This window comes from Chlamydotis macqueenii, chromosome 26 (assembly GCF_036417535.1).
Source record: "Chlamydotis macqueenii isolate bChlMac1 chromosome 26, bChlMac1.mat, whole genome shotgun sequence".
Lineage (NCBI taxonomy): Eukaryota > Metazoa > Chordata > Aves > Otidiformes > Otididae > Chlamydotis > Chlamydotis macqueenii.
In genome coordinates this window covers 2,161,241-2,180,872 of record NC_141581.1, presented here as the reverse complement: position 1 = coordinate 2,180,872, position 19,632 = coordinate 2,161,241, and the positions used below count along the sequence as shown (strand labels likewise).

The 19,632-nt window shown below is 61.4% G+C and overlaps 2 protein-coding genes across 5 annotated transcripts; one reads left to right on the top strand and one right to left on the bottom strand.

Moving 5' to 3' along the window:
* The first annotated feature begins 1,268 nt into the window (after positions 1-1,268).
* On the top strand, positions 1,269-9,564 carry LOC104474981 (acidic leucine-rich nuclear phosphoprotein 32 family member B). Of its 2 annotated transcripts, none has more exons than XM_086767408.1 (7): positions 1,269-1,387; positions 3,984-4,133; positions 4,633-4,755; positions 5,787-5,985; positions 6,190-6,308; positions 6,720-6,774; positions 7,639-9,564. In XM_086767408.1, the coding sequence occupies exons 1-7, from the start codon at positions 1,334-1,336 to the stop codon at positions 7,725-7,727; spliced, it is 789 nt and encodes a 262-aa protein (XP_086623534.1). In that variant the 5' UTR covers positions 1,269-1,333; the 3' UTR covers positions 7,728-9,564. The 2 variants fall into 2 exon arrangements, with proteins under 2 accessions (XP_086623534.1, XP_086623533.1); XM_086767407.1 differs by having other exon boundaries at positions 6,187-6,308.
* Positions 9,565-11,397: 1,833 nt separating this feature from the next.
* ZNF414 (zinc finger protein 414) lies at positions 11,398-19,147 on the bottom strand. Of its 3 annotated transcripts, none has more exons than XR_015261160.1 (9): positions 19,079-19,147; positions 15,056-15,191; positions 14,520-14,621; positions 14,328-14,435; positions 13,998-14,103; positions 13,284-13,819; positions 12,852-12,902; positions 12,068-12,210; positions 11,398-11,810 (listed from the first exon to the last, which is right to left on the bottom strand). XR_015261160.1 is itself a non-coding variant. In XM_086767352.1 (9 exons), the coding sequence occupies exons 1-9, from the start codon at positions 19,115-19,117 to the stop codon at positions 11,734-11,736; spliced, it is 1,314 nt and encodes a 437-aa protein (XP_086623478.1). In that variant the 5' UTR covers positions 19,118-19,147; the 3' UTR covers positions 11,398-11,733. The 3 variants fall into 3 exon arrangements, 2 of the variants coding, with proteins under 2 accessions (XP_086623478.1, XP_086623479.1); XM_086767352.1 differs by having other exon boundaries at positions 12,068-12,226; XM_086767353.1 differs by lacking the exon at positions 12,852-12,902 and having other exon boundaries at positions 12,068-12,226.
* Positions 19,148-19,632: the final 485 nt, after the last annotated feature.

Sequence of the window (19,632 nt, the reverse complement as noted above, 5' to 3'; positions counted from 1 at the left end):
CGCAGCCGCCGTGCCGACCCTTGCCTCTCCCATCTCACGACGGCGGAATTCCCAGCTCGCCGTGATCGCGCCCGGAGCACAGCCCTGGCCGGGGCGAGCTGCGGGCCGCTGCGGGCTGCGCGTTGGATGAGCGAAGGGAAAAACGTCGTCATGGCCCTCGTGGTGACGAGGGAGTTCCCACTGTTGTCTCCTCCTTCCTTCAGCGGGAAGCCCCACCAACACCCCGGCTTTATCAGCCGCCGCGGCTGCGGCGTTTTGTGGGGGGCGGCCGAAAGAGGAGGCTTGGCACAGGGATGGGAATGGGGTGCTGAGGGTGGGAATGGGATGATTTGGAATGGGAATATGGTGCTGAGGGTGGGAATGGGGTGATCTGAGATGGGAACGTGGTGATTTGGGATGGGAACGTGGTGCTGGGGGTGAGAATGGGGCGATTTGGGATGGGAATGTGGCATCCAAGGATGGGAATGAGGTGATTTGGGATGGGAACAAGGTGCTGAGGATGGGAATGGGGTGATGGGGGATGGGAATGGGGTTGAACGGGGGGATTTGGGATAGGAATGTGGCAGAACGGGGTGATTTGGGATAGGAATGTGGCATCCAAGGATGGGAATGAGGTGCTGCATTTGGGAACATAGTGCTGGGTTTGGGAACATGGGTCCTGGGAAGGAAACATGGTGTTGGGGATGGGAACATGATGCTGGGATAGGAATGGGGTGCTTGGAGGTGGGAATGTGGCAACTGGGGATGGGAATGTGGTTTCAGGGGATGGGAACATGGTGCCTAGGGATGGGAACGTGGTGCTGGAGAAGGGAAGGTGGTGATTGGGAGTGGGAATGGGGTGCTTATGCTTGGGAACATGGTGATTGGAGGTGGGAATGTGGCGCTGGAGACAGGAACGTGGTGCCTGGGAACGGGAAACTGGTGCGCGGGGATGGGAATGGGGTGCTCGGAGATGGGAATGGGGTAATTGGGGATGGGAAACATGGGGAACATGGTGCTTGCTGACGGGGACGTGGCCCAGGGATCGCTGGCTCCGCGCGCGGGACACCCCCGAGCGCAGCGTGGCGGGGCGGGGCCGCCAGGGGGCGCTGCCGGGGATGGGGAGGAGGCGGGAAGGGCCGGGGCGCGCGGCGCGGGGCGGCGCAGCGCGGGGCGGCGCAGCGCGCGGCCGGCAGGGGTCGCGGCGCGCGCCGCCTTTGTTGCCGTTGGCGCCTTCCTCTGCCGGGGCGGCGGCGGGCGCGGGGCGGGGCGGGGCGGCGGGAGCGGCGGCGGCGGCGGCGCGGGGAGCTCGGGGCGGCGCGGCGCGGCGGGCTCGGCTCGGGGCGGCGGGAGGATGGAGATGAAGAAGCGGTTGACGCTGGAGCTGCGCAACAAGAAGCCGGGGGAGGTACGGCGGCCGTGGAGCGCGGGGCGGAGGGAGCGGGCGGGCACGTGCTGCGGGGGCGGCGGGGGGGGAGGAGGGGGGGGGGGGGGCGGGTCGTGGGGGTCCCGCACGGCAGGGGAAGGCGGGGAGGGTTGAGGGAGGGTGGTGGTTTTGGGGGTGCCGAGCGCGGCGGCGGGGAGCTCCCCCCCTCCTTCCCCCCGCTCCCGGCATGGCGGCGCGCACGTGCGCGGCGAGGCCCGGCCCGGGGCGGCGGCGACCCCGTCCCGTCCCGTCCCGTCCCGTCTCGCAGCGGGGGGCGTTGGGCGGCAGGCGGGTGGCGGCCGAGCCGAGCCGGGTCACGCAGGCTCCCGCCGCCCCAGAGGCCGCCGAGCAAGGCCGGTGCGGCCCCGCGCAGCCATGGCGGCTCGGCCATGTTAGCGGCCGCCCGGGCCTGCCCCGGCCCGCCCCGCCGGGGCCTGGCTTCCTCACGGGGCGCGCTTGGGCCGGGGGTGACGGAACGGGCCCGCGGGTCCCCCCACTCCATCTCGGGGGTCTCCAGAACCGCCTGAGCACCGGGTGTCCCGGCGGTGCTAGGCCCGAGCGGGGCCTCCCTTCCCCGGAGGCCCGAGGTGTGGGGGGGTGGGGAGGGGAAGCTGGGTGCCGGAGCTTGGGCACGGAGAGCGGAGCTGCGGAACCCCCCTGGCCTGGGAAAGGGGCTGAGGTGGCAGCCGAGCCCCCGCTTCGCCGCCCCGGGCCCCGCCGCTGCCCGCCTGGCCTCCACTTGCCGCCTCCCGGCGAGGTCGTCCCGCCCGGCCCCTCAGCTGGCAGCCATGGGGCCAGGCCCGGGCCCTCGCACATTCTCGAAGGGTTTCGCTTCATCCTTCACTTCTGGGCTCCCCGGGCTTCAGGAAAGGCCATCGCCCCTTATCTGAGCCAGGCCGGCAGCCCCGCTCGCCGCCTTGTGCCGAGATAGCTGGTGGCTGTCACAGGGCCTGGGGACAGGTCGCTGTGTCGTGGCAGCGTGCGGCCCTGGGCGGCTTAAAATCAAGCATGAAAATGTGTTGTAAGTGGAGCTTTTGATGGAGATTAAAGACGCTTTGTGGATGGCAAAGGGATTTGCTGGGTGAGAACGATTTGAGGAGTAAAAGTGTCCCTCTGAGGCCGCAAAGCTGCGGGTCTCCTCTAGTTTGACACCAGGAATTTGAGCGACTGGCACGCTGCGGAGGCGAGCAGGGTCAGAGCGTGCGTGTCCTGGGACCAAAGCCGGTGTGAGCCAGCCTTGCTGCTGGAAGAAGCCGTCCTGGCTGCTTCGTCCTGCTCTGCAATCCAGGGCAGGGGTCCGGTCCAGGTTAAAGCTGGTCTCAGCCAGGTTAGCTCATAACCTGATGATGTTCCGTCTCGCTTCTGTGCCTGCACCAACTGAGCGACAGCGGTGGAGGGCTGGCTTTGGCTGCCTTTACACCCACCGTGGGGACAGTCTCAGCTCAGTTAGAGACTTTTTGAGAGTGCTGGGAGCAGAACGAGGTCAGCTACAAAACTCCTGGCTGAGTTGGTTTGCTGCTCAGCTCGGAGCCCTGACCTGCGATGCCGGTTTTAAGCGTTAATTCTTCAGGAGCTTGTGCTGCGAAGGTGGCATAGCAGCCCTGAGATTCTGCTGCCAGTAAGGCAAAGTGATTTTAAAATTACTCCCTAACAGTTGGCTGATCTGAGCAAGAGAGGTGAAATGGGAGTGCTGCGAAGGAGGAATTTGGAGAGCATCACCAGCCTGCTGGCCAAGGCTGATTTTTGCGTCTTGCTGTGAAGTATGCACAGGGTAAAAGCAAGTTTTGGAAGTGGCCTGTGAGAGCTGGGCCTTGAGCATTCACCTGTGCTTCGGAGGGAGGGTGGGATGCCAGGGACGTTTATGCTCCAGATGTTTTGAGGGGAGCAGTTCTGTGTGCTGGTGCTTCGTGGTCTTAATGGCCCAGAGGAGTTGATTTTTGTGCTGAAATACCAGGTAGCGATGGCGTCTGCGTGGGTAGTCTGTGCTGGCAAAACAGATGCCAGCAGTGGTCCTGCGCTATGAGCCCGAGGTTGAGCTCGTCTGCTTAGGGACCTGTCTAGGCAGATGTGTCACCTCTGCGTGGGACTGTCACAGGGAGACAAATCTTCTGGAGGCAGGTTTTCCAGCACCCCAGTGACAGAAGGGAGAAGGTTTAAGGGGACAAAACCAGGTGACCTTGTTTGGCCTCTTGTTAGTGAAGCCCAGCGCGTGACTCTGAAAGCTTTTTGATGCCTTGTGCGTGAACTGTTTTGATGCAACCTGATGGTTCAACCCCTTAATGCTTCTTGGTGGAGAAGATTATCCTTGGCTGGAGCAGTGGCGTGTGGGGCAGTGCAGTGGTTGCAGGTTGCACGGCCTGCCCTTGAAGGCTGAACCACCATGAGGGATTCTCACCTTGTGCCCTCGCAAAAGTGATTTGGCTTTAAGACCTTGCGTGTCCCTTGATGTGAGTAAGGAGGACCTTCAGGCACCCCTGCTGCTTTGAAGTGTCGGTCACTCCGCCTGATGCCGGCTTGACAGACTCGAGGTGAGACTTAGCCGGGTGTGGTGACAGCTGCTGGGTGTCTCTGTTGGCAGGTGAAGGAGCTGGTTCTTGATAACTGCCGTTCGGACGATGGGAAGATCGTTGGTCTCTCTTCAGATTTCGAGAACCTGGAGTTCCTCAGCATGATCAACATCAACTTGCTGTCTGTCTCCAATCTCCCCAAACTCAACAAACTCCGGAAGGTGAGTCAGGCCTGTGATCCCATCTCCAGCAGTCCTTGCTCTGAGGCTTCTGCCCTGTTCCTGGTGGCAATTGTTTTTCCTGCATTTGCCAGAAAAAGGCCCTTTGATTTTGCTTTTTCCTCTGCAGGCTACAACCTGAGCAAGGGAGAGAGGTGATTTTTTTAGTATGCAACTAAATTCTTTTGAGCTCATTATAGCGTCCTTTCTCTCTTGCTTTTGCTGTTGCGCTGCTGTGGGAAGCTTCAGCAACTTTGTAAATATTTTGGGTTTTAGAACATGCGCTTACAGCTAAGAGGCCGCGTAGCCCCGTGTCCTACAGTACAAAGGTGGCTGGGAGAAAGGGCTTTCAAGTGAAAACTTGAACTGCTGCTCTGTGGCGTGGTCTAACGAACAGGATCTGGGACTTCGGTGCACGCTGTGGTCCGGTTCTCAGGGCAATTTTATTCCCCATGTCACAAGCTGAGACTCTTTGTGACCATGTGATATTCCCTCCTGGCAGCTGGAGCTGAGTGATAACAGGATTTCTGGTGGCCTTGAAGTTCTAGCAGAGAGAACTCCTAACCTGACACACTTGAATCTAAGCGGCAACAAGATCAAAGACATCAATACCCTGGAGCCCTTGGTGAGTGGAAGGCTGTGCTGCAAGCTAAGGGATGACGTTGTTTCCTTTGGGGAGTCTGTCTGTGCAGCAGAAGTCCAACATCTTGGTAACTGTTCCAACAGCACTTCGTGTTTCTGATGGGAACAGATGAGTGGGTCCAATTTGAGGCTGGGCTAATAGTTAATGGCTCCTCTGTCTGGAAAACCAGCAGCCAGTTGCTAAAAGAAGCGTGAAATTGGGCTGGATGAGTAAAACTGTGGATGCAGTGCTCAGTGTCCATCTGAGAAAGGACCGTTAATGGGTCGGATGCAGTTTGAGGTAGGTGGCACCAGGGGTGTCATGGAGATGAGTTGCTTGGACACCGGTGAGGGTGTCCGTCGCATCAGTCCAAAGGCTGGGGCTGGGACTCTCTCGCCCTGGGTGCCGTCACAGCATCGCAGGGGTTCCTGTTGCATCTGAACTGGCCCAAAGGCGGCTCTTGCCTTGTGATCCTGACTCTGTAGCTGAAAGGTCTGATGTAGGGCGTTTGCCTCGTTAGCTGTTGCCTTTGATCCCTCCATCCTCTTCAGAAAGAGCTTGAGACTATTTTACTCCTCCTTCGCTTGACCTGGTGCGTGGTGCCGTGGCCTGAGCGGGAAGGAGGCTGTGGCTGTGCTGAAAGGCACAGAGGTGCAGTCTGCAGGTCTCCCTGCCTTGTGCTCTCGGGTGTTTTACCTCGTGTTTTGAGCAGGGCGAGTCCAGCTTGACGATTCCTCCTGCCGGGGGAGTTGGGCTTTTTGTTGACCACCCCATTCAGAAGGGAGTAAGATTTGCAAGTAGTTTCACAGGGAGCTGGCTCCAAGGAGGGGAAACTGGGACAGAGGAGCTGAAAAATCTTTGCTTACAGTTAGCGAGAGCAATAACTTCTCTCCATCTGAGGGGCACATAGTGCAAACAGTGCATGCAAAGATAGTTCTGTACTAGATCTGGATAACAAACCAGCCGTCCTCTGACGGCTACCTGGTCTTCAACAGCGTCAGCTTGTAAATAATCTAACGAATTGATCTTTGCAGAAAAAGTTGCCAAACCTGCATAGTCTGGACCTCTTCAACTGTGAGGTGACAATGCTCATCAACTACCGGGAGAGCGTGTTCACCCTTCTGCCCCAGCTCACCTACCTGGATGGATTTGATGCTGATGACCAGGAAGCCCCTGACTCAGACCCTGAAGCTGATGGGGATGGACTGGAAGATGAGTATGAAAACGGGGAAGGTGAGGATTTTCTCCTCTTGGTTTTCCTACTGGGGAACAACCTTTTTTCCCCTTCTGCACGGTCATGTTTCTGAGTAAGTGGTGCTTATAACTTGCCGCTACGGTAGGGGCTGTCTGGGTAGCATGGGCAGCGGGTGGGAGCATACTGCCTGGGAGTAGCGACCATTTGAGAACCGTAACATCTCCCTCTTCTTTTGTTAGAAGGTGAGGAGGAGGATGATGATGAGGAGGAAGATGATTTGGATGAAGAAGTCATTGATGATGAAGAAGATGAAGATGATGACCTGGAAGGTGAAGAGGAGGAGGACGGAGTAGATGATGAGGTGAGGCTTTCTGTCATCAGTCTAAATCCGCAGCACCACATTGCTGTGTTGGGGCTGTGCGGTTGTCCCTTAGCCTGGTGACCCCCCTGACCAGACGTCACAGATGTCTCGTTGTGGGCAGACCTGAGGAGTGCCGCTGTGCGCTCTGCCTTTTCCCCGTGCACCTTTTGACTCGTGGTCCACAGAGTTTGCCAGTCAAGACTTGTTTATTGCTCAGCCTGGTACTTCCTGTGGCTTCAAGCGATAAAGCTGTACAGCCCGCTTTGTTAGGGGTGCATGGAGCTCCTTAGGAACCGGCAGCTTCTCCCTGCTCGGCTTGTACCTGCCGCCCTGAGGCTAGAGCAGAGCGGGAGCAGCAGTGAAGGGAGGTGTTGCTGTTGAATGAGACCTTGCATCTTGTTTTGACTCCAGGAGGAAGATGAGGAGGAAGATGGTGAGGATGATGAAGAAGATGAAGCTGATGATGGTGAGTTGAATCGTAACAAAGTGCTTGCAAAGCTGCCTCAACGATCTTGCACATCTGCTGGTTTTGCAGAGCTTCCCAAGCTTGCCGTGCTGTTGTTGCCTGCAGCTTTTCCCTGATAGAAAGTGTGGTGTTTCTGCGTACGGGCACCGCTGGAGCTTATGCCCAAGCTGACTATTGAGCAGTGGTTATAATGAAGGGGTTGCACAGTGGTGATGGGGAAACAGCCTGCCGTGCCTGCTCGTACCCACCAAGCTGGGTACGTCTGCCAAATGTGAAAGAGGCAAATTGCCTAGAAAACCAGTTCTAAGCAGCTTGAGCTGTTAGTCCGAGCAGGAGCAGGGCTTCTGTCACAGAAGCTCACGTCAGCAGCGTGCGTGAGGAGATGCTCTGGGAGACACGTTCCTCTCTCCTGTGCTCTTAAGAGAGGAGAGGAGACCCGAGCTGCTTGGCTTGAGTCCAGACTTCTCTGGTTATAACAAACTGGAAACACCTGAATGGATGTTGGCAGAATATGGTGGCTGGTGTGACTTCGCATGAGCTTGTATGACCTTGGTCAGAAGTGACTGAATTCTGCAGATGCTATGTTTTTGGGGGTCCTCAACAACAAAAAAAAAAGCGAAATTTTCAAGCAGCTGTTGAAATGTGGGATATTTGGAGGGCATAGAAAATAGTTAATGTCTCCTGCTAGTCCAGGCTTTTCTGGGTGCCACAAGGAACTGGGCAGAGCGGATCTCTGCTCCGTAATGGTGCCAGTCTAGTCTGTGCTTGTTCACCAGCAAGCTGTGGCTGACGCGGCGTGAAGCCACGGTTCAAATGCTGTTCCGCAAGACTGAACAGAGCTTCACGCTTCGCCTCTTTTTGCAGACCTTCCGCGAGGGGAAAAGAGAAAACGAAATCTAGAGGATGAAGGAGAAGAAGATCCAGAAGAGGAAGAGGATGATGAGGATGACTGATCCGAGCAAGCCAATCAGTTTTACAGACTATGACTGTGCTTGTCTTAACCTCCCCGTTGTGTCTATGTGAGACTGTAAATCCCCGTCTCCCGTTCCTCCCCCCTTTGTATGGCTGCAGCATCCACAATATATTTTTTTAAGATGTAGAATACTGTAGGCATTCAGGGGAATCTTCCATACAAGGCTCACTTTCTCACAACTATCTCATGACCAAAGGCTTTCTCCGTTCTGTGGTTTGTGCAGCAGTTTGCAAAAAAAAAAAAAAAAAAAAAAAAAGAATGAAAAAAAAAAAAAAAAAGAAAAAAAAATGTCCTCCTCCTAGGGTATCTTTCGTGTCTGAAATCAGCCTTGCCACACTGGACCCAGAGCTCCAGCCCAGCTCGCCACCCTGCCTGACAGCGAAGAAGGCGTGGTTGCTGTCCACGTGCCCTCAGACCAGCTTTCTGAAGACGCTTGAGCAGTGGGTGCAAATCTGGTTCATCTAACTGGACTCGCAGCGAATGCTCCCTGAGCTCTCTGATCAGAAATAACGGTGATGTGATCTCTGGAGATGCTTGAAGATACTTTAGTGCTGGGGATGCGGGGTGCCTGGGGTCTGGGGAGGGGGTGGTTGGCTGCTTGCAAGACCTGGTACCTCTGACGATGCACCTTGCAGTAGCCCTGCACTTGCTTTCCTGTTTTTTTATAAACTGGAATATTTTTCCCGGTGGCCACCTAATGACTTTCACTTGGATGTCCAAGTAGGTCTCATTTTTGCGGCTGTGAGCGTCTTTGCTGTGACGAGGCTTCTCGTCACCCCGTGGCGGCCTCTGCCTTTGGGAAGAGATAGGAAAGAGCAGGTTAAGGGATACTGCGCTTCTGTCAAACTCCATTTCGCACTGTACAGAACCCGTTCAACCAGTATCACTGTGATGCACCTAACTCGGCGTTCCCCGGGAGACCGCGTTAGCCTCTATGTTCTCAGGGTCCTTCTGCTAGCCAGTACCAGCTGGACGGTTGCCTCAGCGCTAGCCTGGTGTACGCATCCTCCTCCTCCTCTTTCCTTTGCAGCCTGGAGAGAAGTGCATCGATCAGAAATCCAGCTCGCTCCCGCTCGTGTTTGAGCTCCGCCGGAGCGCGGACGGTGCCGCAGAGCACGCGTCCCCCCCCACCCTGCGGCGGCTGGAAGGGGAAAGGGGGGGCATTCAGCCAGGTCGGGGGTCAGCTCTCCACCAGAGGGTTGCTGACCCCTTACCCGCCCTTCCTCTGCCCGGAGCCTGCACATCCGTTACCTTCTGGGGGGAGCTGCCCCCGTGGCATCCGAGGGACGGTAACTGCTGGGTGCCGGAGAGCCGTGCTGGGGCGGGAGTAACCGCTCTCCTCCCGCTGTTGGGGCTCTCCACGGGTGCGGGCGCACTGGCACTTCATGGCGTTCGCCGCGGTTGCTCTGGGCAATCTGTCGGCACCCGGTGCTCGGAGGCGAGACTCGGCGGCAGTTCCGTCGGAGGAGCGGTGTGTGTTGCAGCACATCCGAGTTTCTGTTGCTTTGTTCTGTTCTTGCTGTTGTCTTTTGCTTTGTACAGTAGCTGTAACCATTCGGAGAAGAACTAGTCCTGTAAAATGCAAACTGAGTAACTTATAAATGTTAAAGGAATTTTTAAAAGAAATTTCAGAGCAGCAGTTACTTCTAATTTTTCCCTGCATTTTTAGCAGATTGTATGGATTTTATATTAGCCTAGTAACTGTCAGGTTTTGATTGGTCAGACTAGTCCCAGAAATAAGGATCTCCAGCCCTTTTGTATCTTTTGTTACAAAATTTGGATAAAACTTTTAATAAAGACTTCAGTTTTTAAAAATCTATTGCCATGAACGTTGTCTTTGCTGCCTCTGCTCAAGGAACAGGAGCAGGGAGCCGCAGCCAGCCTGCAGGAATAGTAGGTGGAGATTTGGGGACCTGCCCGCTGGCACGGGGAGGTTGAGGGAGTCCCCCTGCCGAGTTTTAGGGTGGGCATCTGCGTTCTGCCCCGCAGGAGGAAGCTGGGTGTTGGGGTACAAACACGAGGCAGGGAGCAGGCTGGGCAGGGGGCCTCAGGGCAGCTGCCTTCTACTGGGGCTGGAGGGGTCCAAGCTGTGCCCGACGCCGTGGTGCTCCCCCCTCTCTGGGGGCTGGAGGGGTCCCCTTGCCGTGCTGGGGTGCGTGCTCCTGCTCGGCCTCTGTAATGAGTTGCTGCTCCATCAGGTCTCAGCAGCTCGGAGCTTCAGCTCAAGCTTCTGGCTTCAGCGCATCTGCTTCCCTGCTCAGGGCCTGGGGCGAGCGGGGGGCCGTGCTGGATGGGGGGCAGCCCCAGCCCCTGCGTGGATCAGAGCAGCGCTGTGGCTGTTCCCAGCCCTGCTCCTCGCCGCTGCCTTGAGGGGCTGCTGTGCCCTGGTGCTGCCCGTGCAGCTCCCCCGCCTGCCCAGCCCTCGCCCCTTGCGTGAGGGGCCCCCTGCTTTCAAATACAGCCTTGTTGCCCCCTCCCCACCCAGAAGTGGGGGGGCGGGGGGAGCTGTGGGGCTGCCCCACTGCAGTGGGGAGCCCTCCTGCTCACTCTGACGCATGGAGGCAGCAGTGCTGGAGCTGCAGCTCCATCTGTCCGGCCTGGTCTGCCTGTTCGGCTGGCTCTCCGCTCCCCCAGTTTCTTGTCATCCTCGTCTGAGGCCGATGTTGTCCCTGGCCAGTGACTCCCCGGGCTGCAGTCCCCTCTGACACGCTGGGGAAGGTGTCGAGGCGAGGTCACCCAGCACAGGGGTGCACAGGAGTGAACCATGGCGGTCTGCGATGCTGCGCGCCTGGGTGCGGGTTTGCAGCGGGAGGAAGGCACCTCCGCCCCGGCCAGGCTGCCTTCGGCCCCTCCTGAGCCAGACACAGGGCAGAGCTGCGGACGCTGGGGCTCGGTTTGTGCCTGGGGTGAAAGGGGCTGGGACAGGGGTGAAAGCCAGGGCTGAGCTGGGGGAAAAATTCCCCGGGGTTTGTGTCCCCTCCTGGGGCTGCTGGCAGCGCTGACCCCGGGGTGCACAGCAGCGGGGTGCCAGCACTCCCGTCCCCTGCTCTGGCAGCCCGGGCACTGGCACGCGGCGGCACGCATTCGCTCAAACCAGTTTGGTGCAAACTTTTCACTTCGCTGGAGCCGGCACCTGCACGGGCTAAGGGAGACCTGGGGAGCCCTGGGGTGGGAATGCATGGCTCGCAGGGCTCCCATGGGGGGGTGTGCAGCCCCCCAGGACTGGGGACCAGGGCAGGGAGGAGCCGTTGGGGTGCAGTAGGGCCCTGTTCTGCACTCGCTGGCCAGTGCTGAGCCTCCTGGCACCCCTGCCTGTGGTGGGGACGGGCACGGAGCCTGGCGCGGCGCTGGAGAAAGGGTCTGCGCGCCTGCCCTGGTCTGGGGGCTGGGATGCCGCCGGCACAGACTCCAACGCCTCCACAGTTTGGGGTGTGTTAGAGGGGCTGCAGGGTGGGAGCACCCTTCCCCAAACCTTCCCCTTCCCCAAACCTGCCCCAGGAGGGCCACGCTGGGACCACACTGCTGGCACATCCCCCTGCACCCCACCCCACCTGCTCCCTCATTTGGGTGGGGGGGATCCTTAGGGGCAGCACCGCTCCCCCATCGCCTGCAGCCGCCGCGGGGATGGACAGAGGCTCTCCGGCTGCCGCTCCTGTACAATTCCCATTTATTATTCCAGACCTCATTCCAGAGAAGTCCACTAACTCCTGAGCAACCTCTTGGGCTCCCCCTGGCCCCAGAGCCCCCGGAGCTGAAGCAACAAAACCTTTAGGAGAGGGAGACATGGGGTTCCAGGGGGCTTAGAGTTTCCAAAAATAAAAGGGAGCGCAGAAATCCAAGAGAACAAAACATCCCCGGCTTTGCCACCCCGCGCTGGGGGCTGCTCCGAGTACCCTGGCACGGGTCCCTGTCCCAGCGCAGTGGCACGGGGCTGTGCGGTGCCCCCCTGCCCAGCTTGTAGGGAGGGATGGGGAGGTGCGGGAGCATCAGAGCTGGGAGTACAGGGAGTTCTCCATCTCTGGCGTCAGCTTGGTGTGGAAAGAGGCGAGGCCCACTCCGAAATCTGCGGGGAGAGGGAAGAGAGCTGTCAGCACTACGGCTGAGCCCCGCGCACCCCAGCTCCCGCGGGGGGCTGGCCCCCTGGTGGGGGGGGACAGGGGGAGAGCACACCGATACCCCCCACCCTGGGGCATCACTGTGGGCCCAGTGCCCACCCCAGCAGCCGGTCACCCACTTCCAGGGGAGGGGGAGTGGGGTGCATGTCGTCCATGCAGGGCTGTTCCCCATGAGCATCCCGGCGGGCGGGGGTCCCTCCCATACCCATCTCCGCGTCCAGGCGCCCGGGCGGCGGGGGGTTCTTGCGGTGGTCCTCGATGTGGAGGGTCATCTCCTCCCGCGAGGCGGTGGAGTAGGGGCACTGTGTGCAGGTGTAGCGGCCCCGCGTGTGCTCCCACACGATGCGGCTGTTGGAGGAGTGCCCTGCAACGACGGGCGAGGAGGGAAGCAGGGGGCTCGCCCGCCAGCCCCCCACCACGGGGCAGGCGGCCCTGGGTGCTGGTTGCATGGTGCCGAGTGCCGCGGGGCTCGGGCGGGTGGGTGCTACGGGGGCAGGAGCCTCCTCGCTCCGAGCCCCACATGCACGCAAGTCCCCTCCCCATGGAGGGGAACCCCAAATCTGGGAGCAAGGAGAGAGGCAGTGCCCCCCCAGCTCTGACCTCCCTCTGCTCGTCGCCTCTCTGCATCCCACGCGGCAAAGGGCAGTGGGTTCCAGCCCGGCCTCAGGGCTGGGGCAAACCGGGGGGGCTCGAGCCCAGGAAGCTGCTGCAGCCCCTTCTCCTGCTTCTGCCCGCGGGCACCGCAGGAGCCAGGCACAGCAGTTCCCGGGGGGGGCGCAGCTGGCAACCCCCCCAGTCTTCAAGCCTGCCTGGGCAGCATCCCCTCTCTGTGTGGCTCCCGAAAACAAGGGAGCCCGCCCTCCCCCTCTGCTCTCTGCAGAGCACGGTGGCACCCTGCGGGGCCTCTCCCAGCCCCTGCAGCCCCCCTCTGCCACCCACCACCCCCCCCAGTGACAAAGCAGCCCCCAACCAGTAGGTGCCAAACTAACCTGGAGTCACTCCTGAGCCAAAGCATGGGAGGAGTGGGCTGACACTCACACCTGCGGAGGGAATCGAGGGGCAAGACAAACATTAGGTCTTCCCCTCCCTGGGAAAGGGGGACGTCGGGGGGCAGGCATGGCCCGGCACCCCCAGCACACCGGGGAGCAGCAGGGCCGGGAAAATTTGGAGGCTCGTTTTTTTTTTTTTGTTTGTTTGTTTTTTCCGGTGGTTGCTGGTGCTTTCTCCAATTGAGCATCCTTGCGGGTGGGATGGAGGGGTGGGGTGGATGTGGGGTGGGGCTGAGGCGGGGGGCCGGGGCAGCCCCGCACGGGGCCGGGAGGAGGGGGATCCTCGGCTGGCGGACGGCGTGTCCTCCTCTGGGAGCTGCTGGTCAAGGCGGGAGCAGAAGAAGGTTTGCCCAAACGGCCTCGCGCGCTCACCTTGGCTTTTCTTCCAGACGGCGTTGGAGACGGGGGGGCCGTGGCCCGGCGTGTAGGGCCGGAGGCGATGCTGCGCCGAGGGCTGGGGCAAGTTGTAGGGCGAAGGGTGCACGTAGGACAGGAAGGGCCCCGCCACTGAGGACGGGGCTGGCCCCGAGAACCGAGTCAAAGACGATGGCCCAAAAAGGTTGGGCTCCAGCAGCGGGAAGGGGTGGGGGGCTGACGAGACCAGCGGCAGCGCCTCCAGCGAGCCGGGCAGCTCGGGGAGGCTGGTGGGGAGCGCGGCGGGGGCCGCCGGGGCAGTGTCCGCACCGGGGAGGATGGCTTCTTTCTCCGAGGGCTGGATAAAGCTCGGGAGTTTGGGCAGCCCCTCGGGTGGCTTGGCCGGGGGCTCCTTCTCCAGGGCAGAGGTAGCGGGCAGGACGGGCTTGTCCGTTTTGGGAGGCGGCGCGGGGCTGCTGGCGCTGTCGGAGCAGACGTGCAGGTGCTTGAAGAGGGAGCGGTGCGTCCGGAAGCGCAGCAGGCAATTCTCACACCTGTGGGGGCCGGGAAGGCGGCGTCAGCGGCCCTGCTCCCCTCTGCATCCCACCCCCTCTCCCCATCCCCGGGGTCTGCAAAGGTGGGACCCTGCGCGCTCCGGGCTGGTTGGGAGCTGCCAGGTGCCCCCAGATGGGAGGTATCCAGAGGCACGGGACGGGCACCAGCGGGACTCACTTGAAGTAGCGGTTTGGCTTGTAGTGCACCTTCATGTGGGCCATGAGGTCCTGCATGCTGGGGAAGGTCTCCGTGCAGCCCGGCGTGGGGCAACGGAAGGTTTTACCTGAGCAAAGACACGAGGCAGAGAATCAGCACCAGCCCGGCTCTGCCGCAACCCCTGGGGCCGGGGGCAGCCCCACTGGTGGATCTCCAGCACCTCCCACGCTCTCCCCGCTCCCAGCATCTCCCAGAGGCAGAGGCACCACCAGCCTCAGCTTCAAGCCCTGTTTTGTCACCTCCCAGCCGAAAAAGGGCACCCTAGAGCGGCGCAAGGTGTCCCAGCCTTACCCTCGAGGGACTGCGTGGGTCTGTAGTGGACCTTCAGGTGGTCCATCAGCTCCTGCATGCTGGGGAAGGCCAGTTTGCAGCCGTAGCTTGAGCACTGGTAGTGCTTCCCTGGAGGGAGACAGATCTGTCGGCCTCGGCCCTGCCCCAGCCGTCGCCGTCACCCCCCCGGGGCAGGGCCGGGGCTCGGCTCACCTGGGACAGGTCTACGCTTCAGCGGGCGCGGGTCCTGGGCTGGGGTCCCTCCGCTCCCCGCCACTGGCGTCGGGCCACCGGGCAGAGTCGCTTCGCTGCAACCTGCCAGGGAGAGGCCGTGAGGCAGCGGGCAGCGGCGGCCGCGGGCAGAGCCGGCAGTGCAGGCAGCGCCAGGCCCAGCGCCTGCCTAAGCTACGTCCCTCTTTGCCCTCCAACCTTGCTGGACATGGGGTCAAGCAATCGGGGGGGAACTGGTGGGGTTTGGCTTGGAAGAGGCTGGAGAGGCAGGAGCTCCCCAGGGTGGTTAGAGACGGGGAGGGGGTCTTTGCTGTAGAAAAAGCTGCTGGTATGAAGGCAAAGCCTGCTGGTGGCTCGACCACGCTGGGTGATGCCACGTGCGCACCCACGACCCCCTCGGGGTGCTCCCCGCCACCGATGGGGTGGGACTCGGCCAAAGGGACCTTGCAGCAACGGGAGCGCTGACTCGTCCTGCCCCGGCTCCTCTCGGCAGCCCCTCTGCGGCACAGGGGACTCACCTGCCCCCTCTCCGGTGTATTTACCCCCCGGGGAGAAGGTGGGCACAGCCTCGTCCTTCTCCGTCTTCATGGCCGGGCCGGTGGCGGGCACGAGGCGAGGCGCGCACGCTGCCAACGGTGGCTTCTCCTGGCGATGCTACAGCGAGCACAAGGGCGAGAGGTTAAATACCAGCAGGAGCTCCCAGCTTCACTGGGGCTTTGCAGCCCCTGTAGTCAAAAATTCCCCCCCCTACACCACCAAAACCACAGGGACCCCCCACCCCGCAGAGCGACGCAGCAGAGATTGCAGGAGCCGCCCCCGAGGGTCTCGCTGGACGCTCCCCCCATCCCCAGCTTTGAAAGGATTTCCAGCCAAGAGGAGCAGCAGGTCCTACTGCACGACCGGGGGCATCAGCGAGCGGGGCCTGCCGGGCTCGTTCCTTCACATGCGTGACATCAGCTGGTCCCCAAAATTAAATTGGCTCGGCCTCACGGGGCCTGGGTACGAGGCTTCGACACGCAAAAGCCAAACGCCAACCCCCAGCGCAAAGCACCCGAAAAGTCCCTCACTTTGGGAGCTTGCTCAATAGTGTCTTAATGTCAAAGTTAAAAAGAAAACAATAGTAGTAGTAGTAATAATAATAATTATTAATTATTATTATTATTATCTGGCACTGGGGCTGCGGAGTGGCTGCATCACGCACGTCCGCAGGCGGTTAGACGTTTCCCCACGAGCTCAATGACTCCCAACGCAAATCTCCCTGGGGATCGACCACATCCATCCTGCCTGCCCGTGCCGCGTCTGCTCCAGAGGCGTTTTCCCAGCTTTTTCCGCTCCAGCCCGGCTCCCAGCCGGTCGCACGCAGCGGGGCAGAGGCGGGCTCAGTGGCTGCCGGGATTGCAACCCAGCGGGTTGGGAAATCCGTGCGGGATTATTTCTCCAGCTGGCCCCAGGCTTACGGCTTTGTTTGGGGGTTGCATTGCTTTTTTGTTGTTGTTGTTTTTGTTTTCTCAGCTTGGTGGTTTCTGCCGGCGCTGCGGGACGCGACCTGCACCAAGGCCGGGACTGGAGATGGGATCGGCCATGGAGCGGGGGGGTTTGGGGCAACACCGGGGCTGATGGCGTCCCGGGAGGGGAAATTCATCCCGGGCTGGAGGGGCCGATCCGCTCGGTCTGCACGGAGCCGGGGCGGGGGGCAAACACCGCACAGAAAGCTGACGGCAGCTTTGATGGAGCTTTGTTTTATCGAGGGGAGGAAATGCAGCTTTGCTGGGAAAAAAAGGTCTCAGGAATCTTCTTTTGCAGGAGAAAGCATTCAGAAGGTCAAGGCAGGGCTCTGCCTTCCTGCGCAGCCCGTTGTGCAGCGTCCCTGCGGCACGGCCACATTTCGATGGCCGGCCCAGAAGCTCCGGTGCTGCCGGAGCATTTCCTGGCAGCGCGAGTCCTCGAGCGGGCAGCGAAACCTCCCCCAGATCCCCGCTTCCCCACCGGAGACACCGACTCCGGATCAATCCCCAATGCTACCGCCTGACCCCAGGGCCTGCTGACGGTCCCTGGCGCACCGATGGTCTCTGACGGCCTCTGGACGAGGCCGTGAGGGAGCAGGGCGCCCACATCCACTGCACCAAGAGCTCAGCTGGAGCACCGGCCATTTTTTTCAAGTCAGTTTTTCAAGAAACCGGGAAATCCTTCCTCGGCAGCGTCGCAGCAGAGCTGTTGGCTCCCGGGGTGGGGAGATGCTGGTGCTCCATGGTCAAGCCATCACCTTCAGATGCTCCAGCTCGTGCTGAAACCTCCCTCCTCTCCCTCTCGGATGCGCTGTCTCTGTTTCCCGGTTGAGGGTGGTACCCCACAGAGGCGTTTTCAGCTGATTTTTCTCTGGAAAAGCTGGGAAAACGCCTCCTGAGCGGATGCTAACGGGCAGGAACGGTAAGGGCAGGCGGGACAGACGCCGGCGCATCTTGTTGCAGTCAGCACACCTGCGCCCGGCTCACGGCCCCGCCAGCGTCCCGCCGGAGCAAAGCCGTTCACCGCGGGCGCGCTTTTGGCAGCAGACACGATGGCATCACCCAGGCCCTGGTTTTCGGGGAGTCGGTGGCACCTGTGTCATTTTGCTGTCATTTGTCACCTCCTGTGGAACGGCGTCCGTTCTCCAGGAATGTTCCGTTCTGCAGCCCCGAGCGCGGTGCTCTGACCCGGGTGCCACCGTCCCCAACCCCAGTGACCACACATGGCCACCTGAGATGGGACTCCCCCAGCGCCGGGGCAAACCCTGTCCTGGAAACCCAAATCCTGGAGACACCACAAATTCGCTGTCACCCTTCACAGAGTTTTCCTGCTGCAGGTTCAATCTCCCTGAAAACCTGCTGCCACCAAATTCTCTTGCTCCGGCCCCTGCAGTGAACGGGGACCCCAGAAAAATCCATTTTGGGGGGCTGATGGAGATGAGGGTGAGCAGGTCACCCTGAGCAGCCTCCAGTGCTGGTTCAGTTAATAATTAATAAAGCTCGTCTCCCTCAAATAAACCAGGGGTTTATACACAGGAGACAAATAAAAAAATGGGACAAATAATCCTATTTGAGCATCTCCGTGCCTTCTCCAGCCAGAGGTTGTGGAGGCTTCCCGAAATGCAGCTCCTCGGCGGCGGAGATGAGAGACAAAGGCTCCCAACAAGGGGCTCATGTGATCGCGCAGCCGGCGAGCTCCCGGCAGCGCGGAGGGAGGAAGCGCAGGCCGCGACAGCGGCACAGCGAGCCCCCCGCCCGCCCCGGCCGCCGGTCACGGGGTTAAAATGCATGTCGGAAATTAAAATGTGTGTCGTCAATTCTCCCGGTCCTTGCAGACGTCGCAAGAGCTGGGGAGCGGGGGAAGACGCGCCGGGCATCTCCGCCATCCAGCAGCCGCGGTCTTTGCTATGCCCACCGCAACTTGGGGGCTGGAGCAAAGCGGCTGCCTCGGCGTGTTACCCCTCCACCCCGCTCCCAGGGCAAGCTCCCCGCTTTCCGACTCAGAAAAATCTGCCCGGAGAGCCCCGCGGAGCCCACCCCGGACCTCGCCACAGCCGCTGGCAGCGTGGGCACCCACAGAGGCGAGCGGCGAGCCTCGCGCGCAGCCGCAGTGCCACGTTCCCACGGCGGACACGGGGGCAGCTGGGCCGAGGGTTTCACCGGTTCCTTGGGAAACATCTCTTCTTTCGCCCTTCCCCGCAGCGCCACGCTGGGGTCCCCGCCATCCCCCCGTCTCGCTCCAAGCCAATGGGTGACCCGGCCGACGTGTGAACGGGGCAGAGCCGTGCTGCCATTTCCTCGCGCCACCCCAGTGTCCACCTTCACCCGCCTGCCCACGGCCGGCCGATCCAGCGGGCTGCATCAGCTCTTCAGCTGGAAAAACAAAACCCCTCTTTCCTCTCGGAGCCACCTGGGGAGGACGGACCTTCCTCCGGGAGCCCGGACAGAGCTGTCACCGGCGCAGGCGGCCACGGCCTCCGTCGAGTTCACACCGCGGCCAAGGGCGCAGGAGCCCCCCAGCCCCTGACAACACCTCAGCGGCTCCCGCGTTGTGCGGGAAAACGCGGGGAGAGCCCGGCCGCCGCAGCCCCGGGATGCTCGGGGTGGCCTCCCACGGGCCACCCGCACCTGCAAAGGCTGGGGGCTAACGGCTCCCGTGGCTAGCTGTCCCTGCGCTACTAGCCCCACAGGTAGGAACTTCCGTGGCTAGAACCCCCGTGGCTAGCAGTTTCTGCGGCTAGTAGCCCCCCATGGGTACCACCCCCATGGCTAGCAGTTTCCGTGGCGAGTAGCCCCCCATGGCTAGTCGCCCCACTGCCAGTAGCCTCGGTAACCTGGGCTGGTGCCCCCCGCCACGCCTCAGGCAGGGGGACTTAGCCCGGAGCCCCCCCGGTACCACAGCCCCCGGTGCCGGTCCCAGCTCCACGGTCCCCCCCGCCGCGGTACCGCAGCCCCAGGTACCGATGCAGCCCCCGGTACCGGTCCATCCCCCGGTGCCGGTGCCCCCCCCCCGCCCCGCCCCGTCCCCGCACGTACCGGGGCTGTGGCGGGGCCGGCGCCGCCCGGAGCGCGCATCAGCGGCGGCGCGGCCGCGGGGCCATTTTCTGCGCGGAGCTGTCGCGAGAGCGGGGGAGGGCGAGGAGGAGGAGGAGGAGGGAGGGGGGAGGAGGAAGGAGTGGTGCGGAAGGGGGGGCGGGGGGGCCGGTGCCGGTGCCCCCCGGGTGTTTTTCACGAGTGTTTTCGCAGCCCCTCCCCCCTCACCGCTGCCGCCAGCGGGAGCGTCCCGGCCCTCGGAGCATCCCGGGGGTCTCGGAGCATCCCGGGGGTCTCGGAGCATCCCGGGGCCCCTTGGGAAGCCCTGGACCCCTTAGAGCATCCCAGGGCACCCCAAGACTTTTGGAGCTCCCCAAAGCCCTCAGAGCACCCTGGGACCCCTTAGAGCACCCCACAGCCCGCTGAGCACCCCCAGTTCCTTGAAGCACCCTGGACTCCCCCGGGAACGCCCTGAGCCCGTCAGATCACGCGTGGCCCCACGGATCAGCCCTAGGGTCCTTGGTGCTCCCCAGGGCCCTCAAAGCAACTGGAGCCCC